Genomic DNA, 15338 nt, shown 5'->3' with positions numbered 1-15338 from the left:
ACTAGCGATTGACGCTAGTGGCTGAGGTCTTTAGCGTCCTTGTTAGCGCACCTGCCTCCCACAACGGAGAGCCCAGTTCGAATCATGCTCAGAGTGAGCAGAGTAGGACAGGTTACAATAGCACCACAGCGTTTACACTTTCCTGGGAAATCTAATGAATGGCTTTCTCAGTGTCATCTCTGTATTTTAAGATGTATATTTTCAGCATCATTACGCCAGTCTTCAGTGTCACATGATCCTTCAGAAATCATTTGAATATGCTAATTTGGTGCTCAAGAAACAACTCTTAATATGTGGCTTATTATACTCTTTATACTGATAATGCTGTCATACTTAATATTGTTGTGGAAACTGTGATACATTTTCAGGATTTTTTGATGAATAGAAAGTTTAAAAGAACAGCATTTATTTTAAATAGAAATTTTAATGTCCTGAAAATGTGACATTAGATCATTGTGGACTTAATGGAGATATATTGAAACCTAGTTGCAGATACTGAAACATTTCTTAATTTTGGCTGAATTGGCACTGTCTTGTATAAATTCATAATGTTGTTTTAGCATTGTTGGTACAATCTGTTGGTTCTTTATATGAACTCATGATGATGATATTTTTGTTTAGCTCTAAATCCAACCAAACATCCAGAATAAAGTTGTCTTAATTCAACATTTTATGCAGGACCATGTGTTTAAAATGGCAGATTAAATGTGTTTTAGCTGTATTTCATTCCAGTGAACAAAACTGGCAGTATTTAATCTGTGATATTCATTGTAAGTGATCTCAGAGGAATTGTGCGACAACAGACTCGAGTATTATTATGTCGAGTATTACTGTCTTCACCACATCAAAGAGCCTAACAGCGACACTTACATAAGGCTGTCACTTATCATTTCAGTAAAGTGTTTTTGCCGTGTGTGTGTGTGTGTGTGTGTGTGTGTGTGTGTGTGTGTGTGTGTGTGTGTGTGTGTGTGTGTGTGTGTGTGTGTGTGTGTGTGTGTGTGTGTGACAGAGAGTTTGTTATGTGTTCTAAGTTGCTCAGTGCATATTTGTTCGTACACTAGTGTTTTTCCAGTGTCTCCGGCTGTTTCATGGACACTCCTTGAGTCAAGGCACAATAGGATCTTTTATCTCAATATGCAATATATAAAGCTTTCCAGCCTGCGTGGCAATTTCCATGAACTCTGTATTGAAATCTCTAGACATGCCAGCATAATGAGTTAGTATGTTGGTGAGAGGCATTGTAAGCTTAGTCTGCTCTAGGTTGCATTATTCGGCAGATTGTGTTTCAGGTAGTAATGGACAGTATAATTGTCTGAGGTTGTCATCACTGTCTGTATTCATTTTACAGTTGTATGAGCAGATTGTTAAGAAGATACAAAAGTATTTTCCTGGCTCTAAAGCCACCTGCAAGAGCCAAACTCATGCTTTCTCTCTGCGCATTCACCTTGAGAAACAGTACCATGTGTTTATTTAAAATATTCTTTTGGCTGCTCCCAGTTTTACACTCTGTTCTGGATCCGTAATAGCACCATACTTGGCTGTGCAGCTCATGAAAAGTGTTTTGGGATTCATTGGCCGTGAATCCCGATGCGAAAAAATCCAGATGCTCTAAATAAAACATAAAAGTTAACCGCACATCATCAAATGCATTAATCAATCTTGGATGTTTTGCTCGTCCCTTAGTAATCTGTCTGATGTTGTTGAGTTCCGGATGGCAGGTGTTAACACTTCCATTCTCAGTCATCCCAGTTGTTCGTGCACTCTGGAAAGCCCCTGATGGGAAAACCATATCCCTTGAGATAGCCGCAGCATAGCACCCTGCAGCCTCACTATCACATGTGAAGTCACACCTCTGGAATGTTTCTCTGCCACTGGCCAGGCCGCAGTCTCAACACCCTTCAAGCTGTTTGCTGTTTTTTTTCCATAGCAGGCTATAATTGCAGACAGCCCATGTAATTAAAGGCCTCGAACCACTTTACTGTGTCAAACACAAAATACATTTTTCCACAAATATGCACATTTAATGTTCCCTCCATCACTGTGCAGACATCAGAATCTAGGAATATTACTATGATTATCAATAAATATTTTCAAAAAAAGGTGTCTATTGTTTTATATCAGGTGCATAGACTTTATACTGACACCTACTGGTGTTGATGCAGCATCATACACAAACAAAAGTTTAATGCTATTGTATAAATACTGCAAATACTACTGTCAGCCATAAATAATTTACTTTGTTTTTGCAAACTAAATTATTTGATAAGTGGGGGTTTACTGAGAGAAAACAAGTAGTATTCAACGGGTCATGTGATCTCAACATGGCACAGCCTCCATGAGGCAGCCCCTTCCTTGTAATATTTTAGTCGTCAAGTCATCTTCATTTATATAGCGCTTTTAACAATGTAGATTGTTTCAAAGCAGCTTTACAGAGATAAACGTATAATAAATACGACATTAATAAAGTTATTTTCCAGCTAAAGTTAGTTTTGATTGATTCGCTTCCGTCGCAACGATCATTTGTTATTAAATTAGGGGCCGCTAAGACGACCCCATTCTCTCTACACAGACTTTAAACGCGATCCTGTGAGAAACGCTGATGGCGTTCACATGCGCATTAAGAATTGGTTCTATAGTTATGTGCGTTTGAATATATGTGTGCAGGTTTGTTATTCCCTACAAACCAAGCCTAAACAAATTACTGGTGTTTCCTTATAGTTTTGATTCAGAATTTTATTTTATTTTATCAATTCGGGGTAGATACGCGAATTGAGTTTCCCGACGACGCTTTATCTGTAGAGTGGTAAAGGGATCCTCCATAGGGAGAGACTAGTTGGCACTTCAGCACTGCGTTGTCATCAGGTCCAGGCGCAGGTCCTTCATCAGATCTGGATACGGCCTGGATCCGGCAGGCTGCGGGAAAACCTCGGGATAAACAAAAGACACTAAAATTAGCGTAGATGCCATTCTTCATATGATGTAACGAGTACATCAGGATTTATGGGAAGTGTTAATTAATTTGTGAAAGCTACAGAAAAGCTAGCCTCTGAATAGTTTCTGACTGTCATAAGCCGTCAACATAAGACCATAATGCATCTGGCACTATACTTTGGTGCACTTTGTTTATCTGAACATAATACTGACTTGTTATAATCGAAATTTTGTCCATTCACAGCCCTTGGGTATTTCGCAAATTGACGTTTTGCAAGTAACAACCAAAATAGTTCTCACATTGCATCATTGAGTTAAAACAAGTCAAGTTTTCCACACAGGCTGGTTCTCCTCAGGGTTTTGAGGTTAGAGATGAGGCTTGTCTATACTGACTTGAATAATACTTGGCTGCATTTGTGGTATTTTACCTGCCTTACACTAACCTTTGCGTACTAAAAATATGTAATTTTTCTAACGTCAACACTTATGCAAAAGATATAATTAAAGTTATACAATTAAGTTCTTCGAGCAGAATGGATAATCACCAGAATTTTTTAAGGCATCATGATATTAAGAAATTTCTTTGGCTTAAGAAGTTTTTTCTTGTTATGTTGATGGCACAAGCATTTTAGCCCAATCTGACAAGACTTTCTTTTTTCTTTTTTTTGCAATGTAACCTATAGTCATTATCAACAAATCGACCCTCAACTGGTTTATAGGTGCACAACTTATGCACCAAGTAGTAATGTCATCATTACATTAAAGCAGTTTTGGCCAATCAAATCCAGCTGCTTTAAAATGCGGTGACATTCATATATGTAGAACGTTGTGCGGTGTATTTTGTTATGTAAAATTGCCTCTTATGTCATAGCTGTATGTAATGTTATTTTAGTACTATTTGTATATTGAATTAGCTTTTATTTTTTTGTATTGTATTTTTACCTTTCATTTAAATTTAAGTTTGTTTTATTAATATTAGTTATTTTTATTATATTTTACATATATTTTATTTCAATTTTAGTTGAATTACTTTTAGTACTTCAACTTATTTTAAGCCACAAGGCAACGTTTGTAATTTTCTTTTAGTTTAAGTTACTCATCTAATATTTTATTTCTATTTTAGGATTATTTCAATTAATGGAAACAATATTTTAATAGTTTTAGTTAAAGCTGGTTTAAAGTGCATATTATTATTTTTACACTGTCTGGCATGAAAACAGCACTGCATTAATTTCTATATTGATTTTAAATTCATTTATTTATTTTTATCATGTTATTTGTTATAAATATATAGTCAAAGATCTTGACTGGGCTTCCAGCCTGATCAGTGTCCTAAATGCTTTTGATATTTATAGACCAAAATCTGTGGCTCTCCCATTTTGAGTATCCACTGTGGTTAACTCGCATGTGATCATATTTACTTATTATTAGTAATACGTCACAGGTGAACCCTATCAATCATTGATCATCTGAGACATGTCAGAATTTATTTTAATGACCAAGATTTCTGTTGTGATATTTTCAGTGAAACATTTCCTCAGACATTGTGATTTATACCACCTCTCTCTCTGTGCAAGTCTCACTGTGTCCTTAAATTCTTGGCTCGAGAAATACATACGAGTGTTATATTTCAAAGAGCATAAACCCTGAAGTCTGTAAATGTCCTGGACTGTAATGGTCCCTGGTTTTAGGAGACTCAGTGCTACGCCACACTCTCTGTTCTATTCATGGACATCAGTATTGGACGGCTGCTCCGTGACTGAATTCCACGGGTGTTCAATTATGCACATCCTGATTTTGCCGAGTTAGACGCCTTCCTGGGTCAACATATATATTGTCAACATTGAAGTCTGAAATTTTAATCTTATTCCCTACCCCTAAACCTAACTCTATCCATAAGTTATCCCTAAAATCAGAGGGAAATGATAGTCCCTCAAACTTGTCCCTCAAATTTGATTGGTTGATTGGAATGTTATTCCAGGATCTACAAAGATGTTGATCCAGGAGCATGTTGTACTTCATGAAATCAGGTTCTGCGTTCAATTATCACTTTCAGGTCCTCCTTTTAGGGATTGTTATGGAATTAAGAGACATTTGGTTACTCTTGACACATTCCCCTATTTTTGACCATTTTTGACAACCTGAAAGAGGTTGACAGTGCCAACATTAATGATTGACAACAAAGAATAATCTGTCTCTTTCCATACATACATCAATGACATCACAGAAAACTAGTCAAGTTTCCATTCATGCAGCAAATTCTGTAAATACTATACTGGCTCTCTAAATTTGGTTGCGAGTTTTGAAAAGTTACTTCAGGTATAGAATAAGATTGCCAAACTCTTTTATTACTTTATTACATTTTTAGCACTCAAAGCCTGACTGATAACTGTGAAACGTTTACTTCTACCTCTTTCTGTCTTTCTCTTAATGGAGCTTAACCTTGTTTCATTGGAAACCAGCCATTGGAACTTTTTTCATTTGGAACTCATTTCCAGGAAGTCTTATTCACTCTTATTCATTGTGTCCCAGAAAGTCTCAAATGCCTAGAATAGACCTGACTGAAGACACATATATAATTATTTGTAATTAGAATATGTTTTATGCCAAATATCTGGATTTTTTTTTTCCACATTTTGTCAAGCCAGCATAATATTTTTATTTTATAATTAGTCAAATTACTTGATATAAAATAAAATAATATTTTTATTTTATATCAAGTAATTTTACTAATTATAAAGTCTTAATGACAGTGAATCAGTAACTAAAACATACGGACAAGAAAACAGATAATTTGTCCTTGCTGACTTGAATACATTTTTTTAATTGTCAAGTTTAAAAATTACTTCTACCTCAAAAATGTTTAACATTTGTTTACAATATTTGCTTTATTTTGAGCACAATTTTTAAGCATGTTTGACTGTATGTCACGTATTTCACATTTAAATAATTTCTTACTATTATCTTTAATAGATGATTAGAGAATTATTTCTCTACACTTGCTGTGTATGTAACATCATAGTAGTTGACCAACATATGGCAGCTGAGCTCATTCACTTTCATTACCAGGGTAGTTTTGCTGTTGTAATTGAATCCAGTTAGAGGTCACTGGAGGTCAGTGAGCTACAGTACTCACAGGAAGTTTGTCAGGGTCAATCTCAGCTGTACAGCTGACCTCTGACCTCCCTGACCAACATGCAAACTCGACACATGCTTTAGGCTATTTCTGTGACTTTAATGCCAGTTGTAGTGTTTGCTATACCTCCAGATCATTTATGCAGCAGATTTTTTGTCAGTCGGGTGAACCAATGATTCAATTGCCCATTCATAAAGAGAGCCATTGACTTAATTCCTGAATAAATCAGCGCTTGAAGGAATCGAATGAATCAACGACTCGTTTAGACAATTACTGCCACCTACTGGCAGTTTTGGTTTCTTATTTAGTGTATCATTTCATTAAAAACAAATCCATATTAATAAAAAAACATTAAAGGTATAGTTCACCCGGAAATTAAAAATCTGTCATCATTTAATCACCCTCATGGCTGTTGAAGCCTAAAGGTTTATGCAAAATTCTATGTTTTTTTGTTATGTCTATTTGATGCTTTTCTGATTTAACACAATAATGACTTTAAATGATCTTTTGGGGGTGATTTCTCAGACAAATTTCTGATTAATTAGATTAATTAATCACCACGTCGTGTAATTTCATTTAAAGTTTTTAAATGCTTGACAGCCCTATTTATGGACATTACCATTAAAAAGTTTGGGGTCTGTACTATTGATGTTTATGAAAGAAGTTTCTTGTGCTCACCAGTGTTGCATTTCTTTGAATAAATACAGTAAAAACAGTAATAAGCCGCGTTTCCACCACAGGAACTTTCCCCAGGAACTAGGGACTTTGGGGTGGTACTCTGTGTTTCCACTGCAGGAACCAGGGTCTAAATGAAGTTCTGGGTAAATATTTCCCCATCCGAAAGTCTCTGCTGGCGAGGTAGTACTTTTTCAAAGTTCAGAAACTTTCAGGGGTGGGACTTGGGTGCTGAACATGCTGATTGTTTGAGTTCATGCCGCATTTTGATTGGTTGACTCTATGCAGCATTTTATTTCAATCACAAATTTATTTTAAATCTGTTGCGGTGCGTGCAGTAACAGTTGTTTGCTATTCGAATCAACAATGGAGTTTTAAAAATATGACCGATGGACCAACGACGAGGTTCAGGCTTTATTAAGCTTATATTCAGAGAATGAAATCCATCGGGAACTGGAAAGTCGTGCGCAGGCCTACGTCACCGGACTATTTGCCTAATCTTCCCGGTACTTTAGACCGCGATGGAAACGCAGACAGCAACAAGTCTGGGGGGAAATAGTTCCTAGGACAAATTGTTCTGGGTAATTTCAGTGGAAACTCGGCTATAATGTCAAATATATTGTTAAAATTTAAAATAACTGTTTTCTATTTTAATATATATATATATATATAAAATATATATATATATATATATATATATATATATATATATATATATATATAATTTTTTTTTTTTTTTTTTTTTTTTTTCAACATTCATTTTGCGAAGTTTTTGTGAAAACTGATGCTTTTTTCAGGATTCTTTGATGAATAAAAAGTTCAAAAGAACAGCATTTGTTTTAAATAAAGATCTTTTGTAACATTATAAATGTAAATTTAGATCAATTTAATGTATCCTTGCTGAAAAGAAATCTTAATTTCTTTTTAAAAAATCTTACTGATCCCAAACGTTTGAATGGTAATGTAGTATTCCAGTAGTATTCCATATAAGGTTAACCCTGCATTTATTTAAACTGAAATCATAGTTTCATGCTAATGACAAACCCATAAAAGTCTATTTCAACCAGACAGAATCAGACAGAACTGGTAATACACATCAGATCTGGGCAGTAATGAGAGCTGTCAACCACAAAGAAGATCAGTTTATTCCAGCTCAGGACCAGGTGTCAAAACTATCCACTTCTGGTCATTTGAGCAGAACATTGACCATATTTCAAGTGTATTGAAATGTAATATTACACTTGTAATCATACACATTGACAAGTGTATGATTACAGAGAACAAGTGTGGCATCTGGTTTAACAATAAAGTGGGAGAGAAGTTGTGTAGCTACTGAAAGTTTTTAGCTGCACAGATTCACTTTACTGATCTAACTTATCCTGCTTGCTTCACTCACTGATGAGAACATCCACTCTCACCTTCCTGTAATTTAATACTAGTTAAGCCATGGATAGTCTTTAGGCTTGGCGTGAGAAAGCAGACTCATCCCACTGGCTGTGTAAATTACATCTTCACTCTTCTGTTTTTTGACTAACTGCACTCATTAACAGACTCGTAACCTCTACCTGCTTATTAGCAAGCTGCTTCATCAATCCTGTAGAGGAAACTAGCAAGCAAGCAAGCAAGAATATTCAGGCAATAGCTCCAGGCCACTCTTTTCAGGCCAGACACTGCATGCCATTTAGTTTTGTCCCTGTCACCTGACAATTACCAGTGTTCCTGAGAATCCTGGAGAGAGTTCTCTCTGAACTATATGTGTAAATGTAGTAAAAGAGTGGAAATTGGAAAGCCTTGAAGTTTCACAACACTGAGTTCAGTGCCCAGATGTGTGGATAGTATGTGATTGTTTTTTTGTTTTTTTTTAAATGTTTAACATTAGAAGTTTGTTGTAGACCCATCTTTAAAGGATACTTCACCTAAAAAAATAATCAATTACAGTACGTCTTATAACCCATTCCATGAGGTGCAAAAGGTGAAGTTTTGAAGAATAACCGATATTCCATTCAGAAGTTTGGGGTCGGTAAGATTCTCTTGTGAAGTCTCTTGTGCTCACCAAGGCTATGTTTATTTGATCAAAAATACAGTAAAACAGCTCTGTTAAATTATTACAGTTTAAAATAACCGTTTCATATTTAAAATTGTAATTCTGTTGTTAAAATGTAGTTAATTCCTGTGATGGCAAAGCTGAATTTTTAGCAGCCATGCCTCTGGTTTTCAGTGTCACATGATCCTTCAAAAATCATCCAAATATGCTGATTTGGTGTATTTCTCATTATTATCAATATTGAAAACATTTTTGCTGCTTAATATTTTTGGAAACCATAATAAATGTTTCAGGATTCTTTGATGAATGGAACGTTCAAAAGTACAGCATGTATTTGAAATAGAGGTATTGTAATAGACAGAAATCTTTTTTAACATTATGATATATCATTTATAACTTAAATAAATGTAAAGTATTATTTTCATTTAAAAAATCGTACTGACCCCAGACTTTTGAATGGTAGTGTAAATAAGAACTGTCAAGCTTCAAACTGTTAGCATAAAAGTGTCATAAAAGTCCTACAAATCATGCACTATATATATATATATATATATATATATATATATATATATATATATATATATATATATATATATATATATATATATATATATATATATATAAAACATTTATATATACATATATATAATTTTTCAGATATTTTGAACTGATCTTCAACTCACTGATGCAACAAAGAGCTTACTGAAGAGGAATAGTTGATTACATTTGTATCATATGCATTTAAAAATTGCATTCAAGAAATTGTATGGACTACATTTCTGATATTTATTTGGTGCTTTGAAATAATTGTTTAAGTTTAAAAGCTTCGGTCCCCATTTATTGCACCTGCATTGAAAAAAAGTGACCAAGACAGTTTTCTGAATTTCACCTTTTGAGTTACAATTGAAAGGGAAAACATAAATTATGAATGAAACGATCTCCCTCTCAACCCATATATATAAACACTTTTTCTTCTCTGTTTACATTAGGAATTTACCTGTTTGATATGACCTACATTGACTCCGCCTACCCTGCTTCTGACAGCATCATCGAGACTGAGCAAAGAACCAATCAGATGAACAATCTACTGCGCATCATCTCCGACTTACAGGTGTCCTGTAACTATGGTACGTTGCTTATAAAAGACATTAATTTTCATATTACATTATTATTTTTGCAAGTACGATTTACTTTTTGCATTTCATCTTCCTTTACAGTATTTTTTCATATTAATGTTAAGATGTTGTTGAAGAAAGTTCAATCAAGACAACTCAGAATAGTTTTAGCATGTTATTGAATATGGCGATGTTAAATGACAAGTTCGGTATTTTATACCGAGTATCTATTGTTGGAGTGTCTATTATTCAAGCTCTCAACGGAAGAATGTACGGGTGTGAGGCGTTTGGAAAAATAGGTCCACAGTTTTACAACGAATGGTAAAACACCTGTTGAAAAGCATCTTTTGCAGCGATTTTTGTGTGAGCATATCAGTGAACACCCCTGACCACTCGGTGAGTTTCACGTCTTTGTAAACGAAAGTTTAATGCGTTTTAGGAAGGATTGTTCCAGTGCACATATGCAGCCATTCTGGAGGTGGGGGGGGAAGCGAAAGAAACCTAAAATTCTCGGGACAGCAGCATGTGTCCAAATTTTAATCTTAACCGTTCTATTTCATCAGAAACGATCTGTAAACAGGGCTTTAAGTGTAAAATACTGAACTTGTCCTTTAATGTTAATGCTGCTACTGCTGTTGATTATTGCTACTGCAGAGCAAGTATGCACTTGCTACTGCTAACAGATACACAGACACGCTGCTGCTGTTAGCATGTAAGATATGCTGCTGCATAAATAGTCATACATAAATCCTGAAGCAGATAGGCAGGTGGAGCTGGGGGAGGTGGAGGATTTCAGAGGAACTCTGAAGGACTGCAGGACTAGCTTACAACAAACAATGAACCAGACTTTTTAAATGTTGAGCAAGCAATCTCATTGGCTGCAGGATCAGCAGAGGCAGATTTCATGTAAAGGACTTATCAGCCGGCACCCTCTAAAGTTGCATGATTGAACTAGAAATAAACATGAACATGATTGAAGGAAATAAATAAGAAATTGTAATATAAATAAAAAAGGAAAGCAAAAAAATGTGCTGATGGCAGCTCATTTACATTTCATCTCCACATTTATTCACACCACAGATCATTTGGTCATGTTACCACACGTGCAGAAGTATTTGATGTCTGTGCGCTACATCGAGGAGCTTCAGAAGTTTGTGGAGGATGACAATTACACGTAAGTTACCTAAACACATTGTAATGCTCAGTAGCCTTTATTCAGCTGAATTGATTGTTTTGGGTGATTTTTGCTTTGCGTTCTGCCCTGCAATTTATTGCATTCCTTAAATGTTTTTGCCAGCTTTCACTTTAAACTACCCACATCTGTAAGACGCCCGTAAATCAAGACCCTCCCTTGTTTTAACACTTCATTTTACCCAGCTGCCTATAGTATTTATTAAAACATGTGCTGTCTGTGGACTTTAAGCCTTCTTGGTTTGGCTGTATGGCCCAAAGGCCGACCAAGCACCTAATTTTCCCGGCCACAGCTGCAACAGCTTGGCATGACTTCATGCTACAATATAATCCCTATTTCCTTTACCTCAGGCTGCATAATCCTGTAAAATGTATTTTCCTAGCACAGTCTTATATAATATGGTTTTCTGAAAAAATGATGCCATACACATTAGGTGATGTATGACAAAATAAATGTTATGAAAAAATAATTGTAAAAGTATAATTTTAGAAATGCTTCAATGTTACATGCTACACATGTTATGCATTATACATACATGTGGCTTTCTGCCTCTACAAAGACAACCATAGCATTGATGTTTTCATCATCATTAAATGAGTTTTCCCTGTTTCCTCCGGTAGTTCTCTTCAGACCTACTGTGTGGTCCTGTCTGTCTGTCTTGCACAAAGGGCAGGTGGTTTTATTGCAGTCCAATTTCTTGCTGTCTAGACACTTATAAACGCAACATTGGGAATTGCAAAACTCTGGATGCCCATATTTCCACTGTTTCCATGTGGATGTGTTAGTTACTTTCCAGTTAGGTGTTGACTGTTGACTGTTTCAAGTGGGGTGTCAAAGCACATACACACATATATATACACATTGGAAAACCTCAGCGATCCAGGGTAATAGTCTTAAAACCATTAGCCTACACTTACAGCATGTCCTGCCATCTGGCACTGCTGCTACAGCGAGCTCTATGGAGCTGGCTTTAAAGAGGTCATTTGCAGAAATGTGTTCCATATTATTTTTTTATTTTTTTTTTATTTTTTTTTATCGCTTTCTAAAACACTCATGAACATTGTAAAAAAAAAATTATCTCAAACCCAATGTACCCGGACCAACAGAATTTTTTTTTGTGTGTGTGTGTGCGCGCACGTGCATGTGCGTGTGTATGTGCACACTTTAGATTAGTTTTCAATTCTCACTATTAACTATTAACTACGACTTTTGCATATACAGTGAGGAAAATAAGTATTTGAACACCCTGCTATTTTGCAAGTTCTCCCACTTAGAAATCATGGAGGGGTCTGAAATTGTCATCGTAGGTGCATGTCCACTGTGAGAGACATAATCTAAAAAAAGAATTTGAACACCTGAGAAAATCAATGTTAATATTTGGTACAGTAGCCTTTGTTTGCAATTACAGAGGTCAAACGTTTCCTGTAGTTTTTCACCAGGTTTGCACACACTGCAGGAGGGATTTTGGCCCACTCCTCCACACAGATCTTCTCTAGATCAGTCAGGTTTCTGGGCTGTCGCTGAGAAACACGGAGTTTGAGCTCCCTCCAAAGATTCTCTATTGGGTTTAGGTCTGGAGACTGGCTAGGCCACGCCAGAACCTTGATATGCTTCTTACAGAGCCACTCCTTGGTTATCCTGGCTGTGTGCTTCGGGTCATTGTCATGTTGGAAAACCCAGCCTCGACCCATCTTCAATGCTCTAACTGAGGGAAGGAGGTTGTTCCCCAAAATCTCGCAATACATGGCCCCGGTCATCCTCTCCTTAATACAGTGCAGTCGCCCTGTCCCATGTGCAGAAAAACACCCCCAAAGCATGATGCTACCACCCCCATGCTTCACAGTAGGGATGGTGTTCTTGGGATGGTACTCATCATTCTTCTTCCTCCAAACACATTTAGTGGAATTATGACCAAAAAGTTCTATTTTGGTCTCATCTGACCACATGACTTTCTCCCATGACTCCTCTGGATCATCCAAATGGTCATTGGCAAACTTAAGACGGGCCTTGACATGTGCTGGTTTAAGCAGGGGAACCTTCCGTGCCATGCATGATTTTAAACCATGACGTCTTAGTGTATTACCAACAGTAACCTTGGAAACGGTGGTCCCAGCTCTTTTCAGGTCATTGACCAGCTCCTCCCGTGTAGTTCTGGGCTGATTTCTCACCTTTCTTAGGATCATTGAGACCCCACGAGGTGAGACCTTGCATGGAGCCCCAGTCCGAGGGAGATTGACAGTCATGTTTAGCTTTTTCCATTTTAGATTGCTCCAACAGTGGACCTTTTTTCACCAAGCTCCTTGGCAATTTCCCCGTAGCCCTTTCCAGCCTTGTGGAGGTGTACAATTTTTTGTCTAGTGTCTTGGCCATGTTAGTAGTTGGATTCTTACTGATTGTATGGGGTGGACAGGTGTCTTTATGCAGCTAACGACCTCAAACAGGTGCATCTAATTTAGGATAATAAATGGAGTGGAGGTGGACATTTTAAAAGCAGACTAACAGGTCTTTGAGGGTCAGAATTCTAGCTGATAGACAGGTGTTCAAATACTTATTTGCAGCTGTATCATACAAATAAATAGTTAAAAAATCATATATTGTGATTTCTGGATTTTTTTTTTTAGATTATGTCTCTCACAGTGGACATGCACCTACGATGACAATTTCAGACCCCTCCATGATTTCCAAGTGGGAGAACTTTCAAAATAGCAGGGTGTTCAAATACTTATTTTCCTCACTGTATATATATTATATATATATATATATATATATATATATATATATATATATATATATATATATATATATATATATATATATGCCAACAGGCTTAAACCTAAATTAAACTGATAGTTTGCCGCTTACTGTTAGTTTGTAATTATTGACACATTTATGTTTCCCATAAATAAAGTCTATGTATGTACATTTCATGACCTCTAAAATGTGAAAGGCCAAAATCACCATTTTAAGGGAGGAAACAGATATCACATTTATGTTAGACAATAGTCTAATATAATATTTAACATATCTAATAGTAATTAACATGTTTGTTTTGTTTTTTGTTTTTTTTAAAGGGACAGAAAGAACTGTACCATAATTGTGACAATGTAATATGTTTTATTCTAATATGATTTATGTAGGCAGATAAAAGACCGGACATCTGTATAATACTTAGAGATATATATTCTGTATATATAAAGATCTTCTTGAGTTGTTTCCTTCGAGGAAAGAAGGATTATTTTGCCTTGGTGTAATTTACCTCACTGAATCATTTCTAGAGCCCCATTCTGACTGACGACAGTAATGAGTTAAAGCTGTTGGTCTGGTAAAGCTTTCAAACACAATTCCATTTGAGAAAATGAAGAAAGACACCTTTTTGGCACAGTGACATAATTCACAAGTTTTTTCCATGCTTCGTTAAAAAAATTATTTGCCTGGCTTACTTCAGTATCAGATGAAACTTCTCAAGTGAAACTAAGCCATGCAGACCCAAGTGTTTACATAGAGTCTGTACCATATTAATGAGAAAGACATGAAGTCATGAAGATGTAATACCAAGGGGACACTATTTCAGGTGAACATAAAGAAGCTTTAAATTATTTGTCTTAAAATCTTTATCTGGTTCTTGAACTTGAGCTGTTTTAAAATAGTGTGTCTGGTTAAAAGATCATTAAAATAATGTATTGTACAAAAGACAACTCTGTTTTTACCCAAAAAGGTCCTACAGTATTTATGAAAGTATATTCATTGCACCATAATTAAGTGCCTAAATTTAGACATTCAGACAGTCACTGGGCTCCATGTGAAATTGTCTCTGGCACTTTGAGTCCTTTGACAACACCAAAGGATGCAGGGCTGCCAGAGGAGAATGGGTTTGGTGGAATAGATGGGGACTGCAGGGTAATAGTTGTGTTTGTGGGGAATGACATCATCGTCTGGCAGTCTGTTGGGTTGGAAAACCTCAGCGATCCAGGGTAACAGTCTTAAAACCATTAGCCTAAACTTACAGCATGTCCTGCCATCTGGCACTGCTGTTACAGCGAATTCTATGGAGCTGGCTATTAAGAGGTCATTTGCAGAAATGTGTTCCATTTATGCCTAAAAAGTTTTTTTTATTTTTTATTTTTTTTAAAACACTCATGAACTTTGAAACATGTACCCGGACCAACAGAATTTTTTTGTTGTGTCATATATATATATATATATATATATATATATACGTGTGTGTGTGTATGTGTTCACACTTTA

The 15338-nt window shown here is 35.9% G+C and overlaps 1 protein-coding gene across 1 annotated transcript in view; it reads left to right on the top strand.

The window, feature by feature from the left end:
• The window catches only part of ralgps1 (Ral GEF with PH domain and SH3 binding motif 1), a 114570-nt gene that overhangs the window by 83323 nt on the left and 15909 nt on the right, over nt 1-15338 (top strand). The window contains exons 10-11 of the mRNA XM_079897883.1: nt 9776-9913; nt 10982-11075. Of these exons, the coding sequence (XP_079754009.1) occupies nt 9776-9913; nt 10982-11075 (232 nt within the window). The remainder of the gene's footprint in view (nt 1-9775; nt 9914-10981; nt 11076-15338) is intronic.

Source organism: Squalius cephalus (genome assembly GCF_949319135.1).
Source record: "Squalius cephalus genome assembly, chromosome: 16".
NCBI classification, from domain to species: Eukaryota; Metazoa; Chordata; class Actinopteri; order Cypriniformes; family Leuciscidae; genus Squalius; species Squalius cephalus.
Note: the sequence above shows the minus strand (reverse complement) of the source record. Positions and strands in the feature narration are given on the sequence as shown.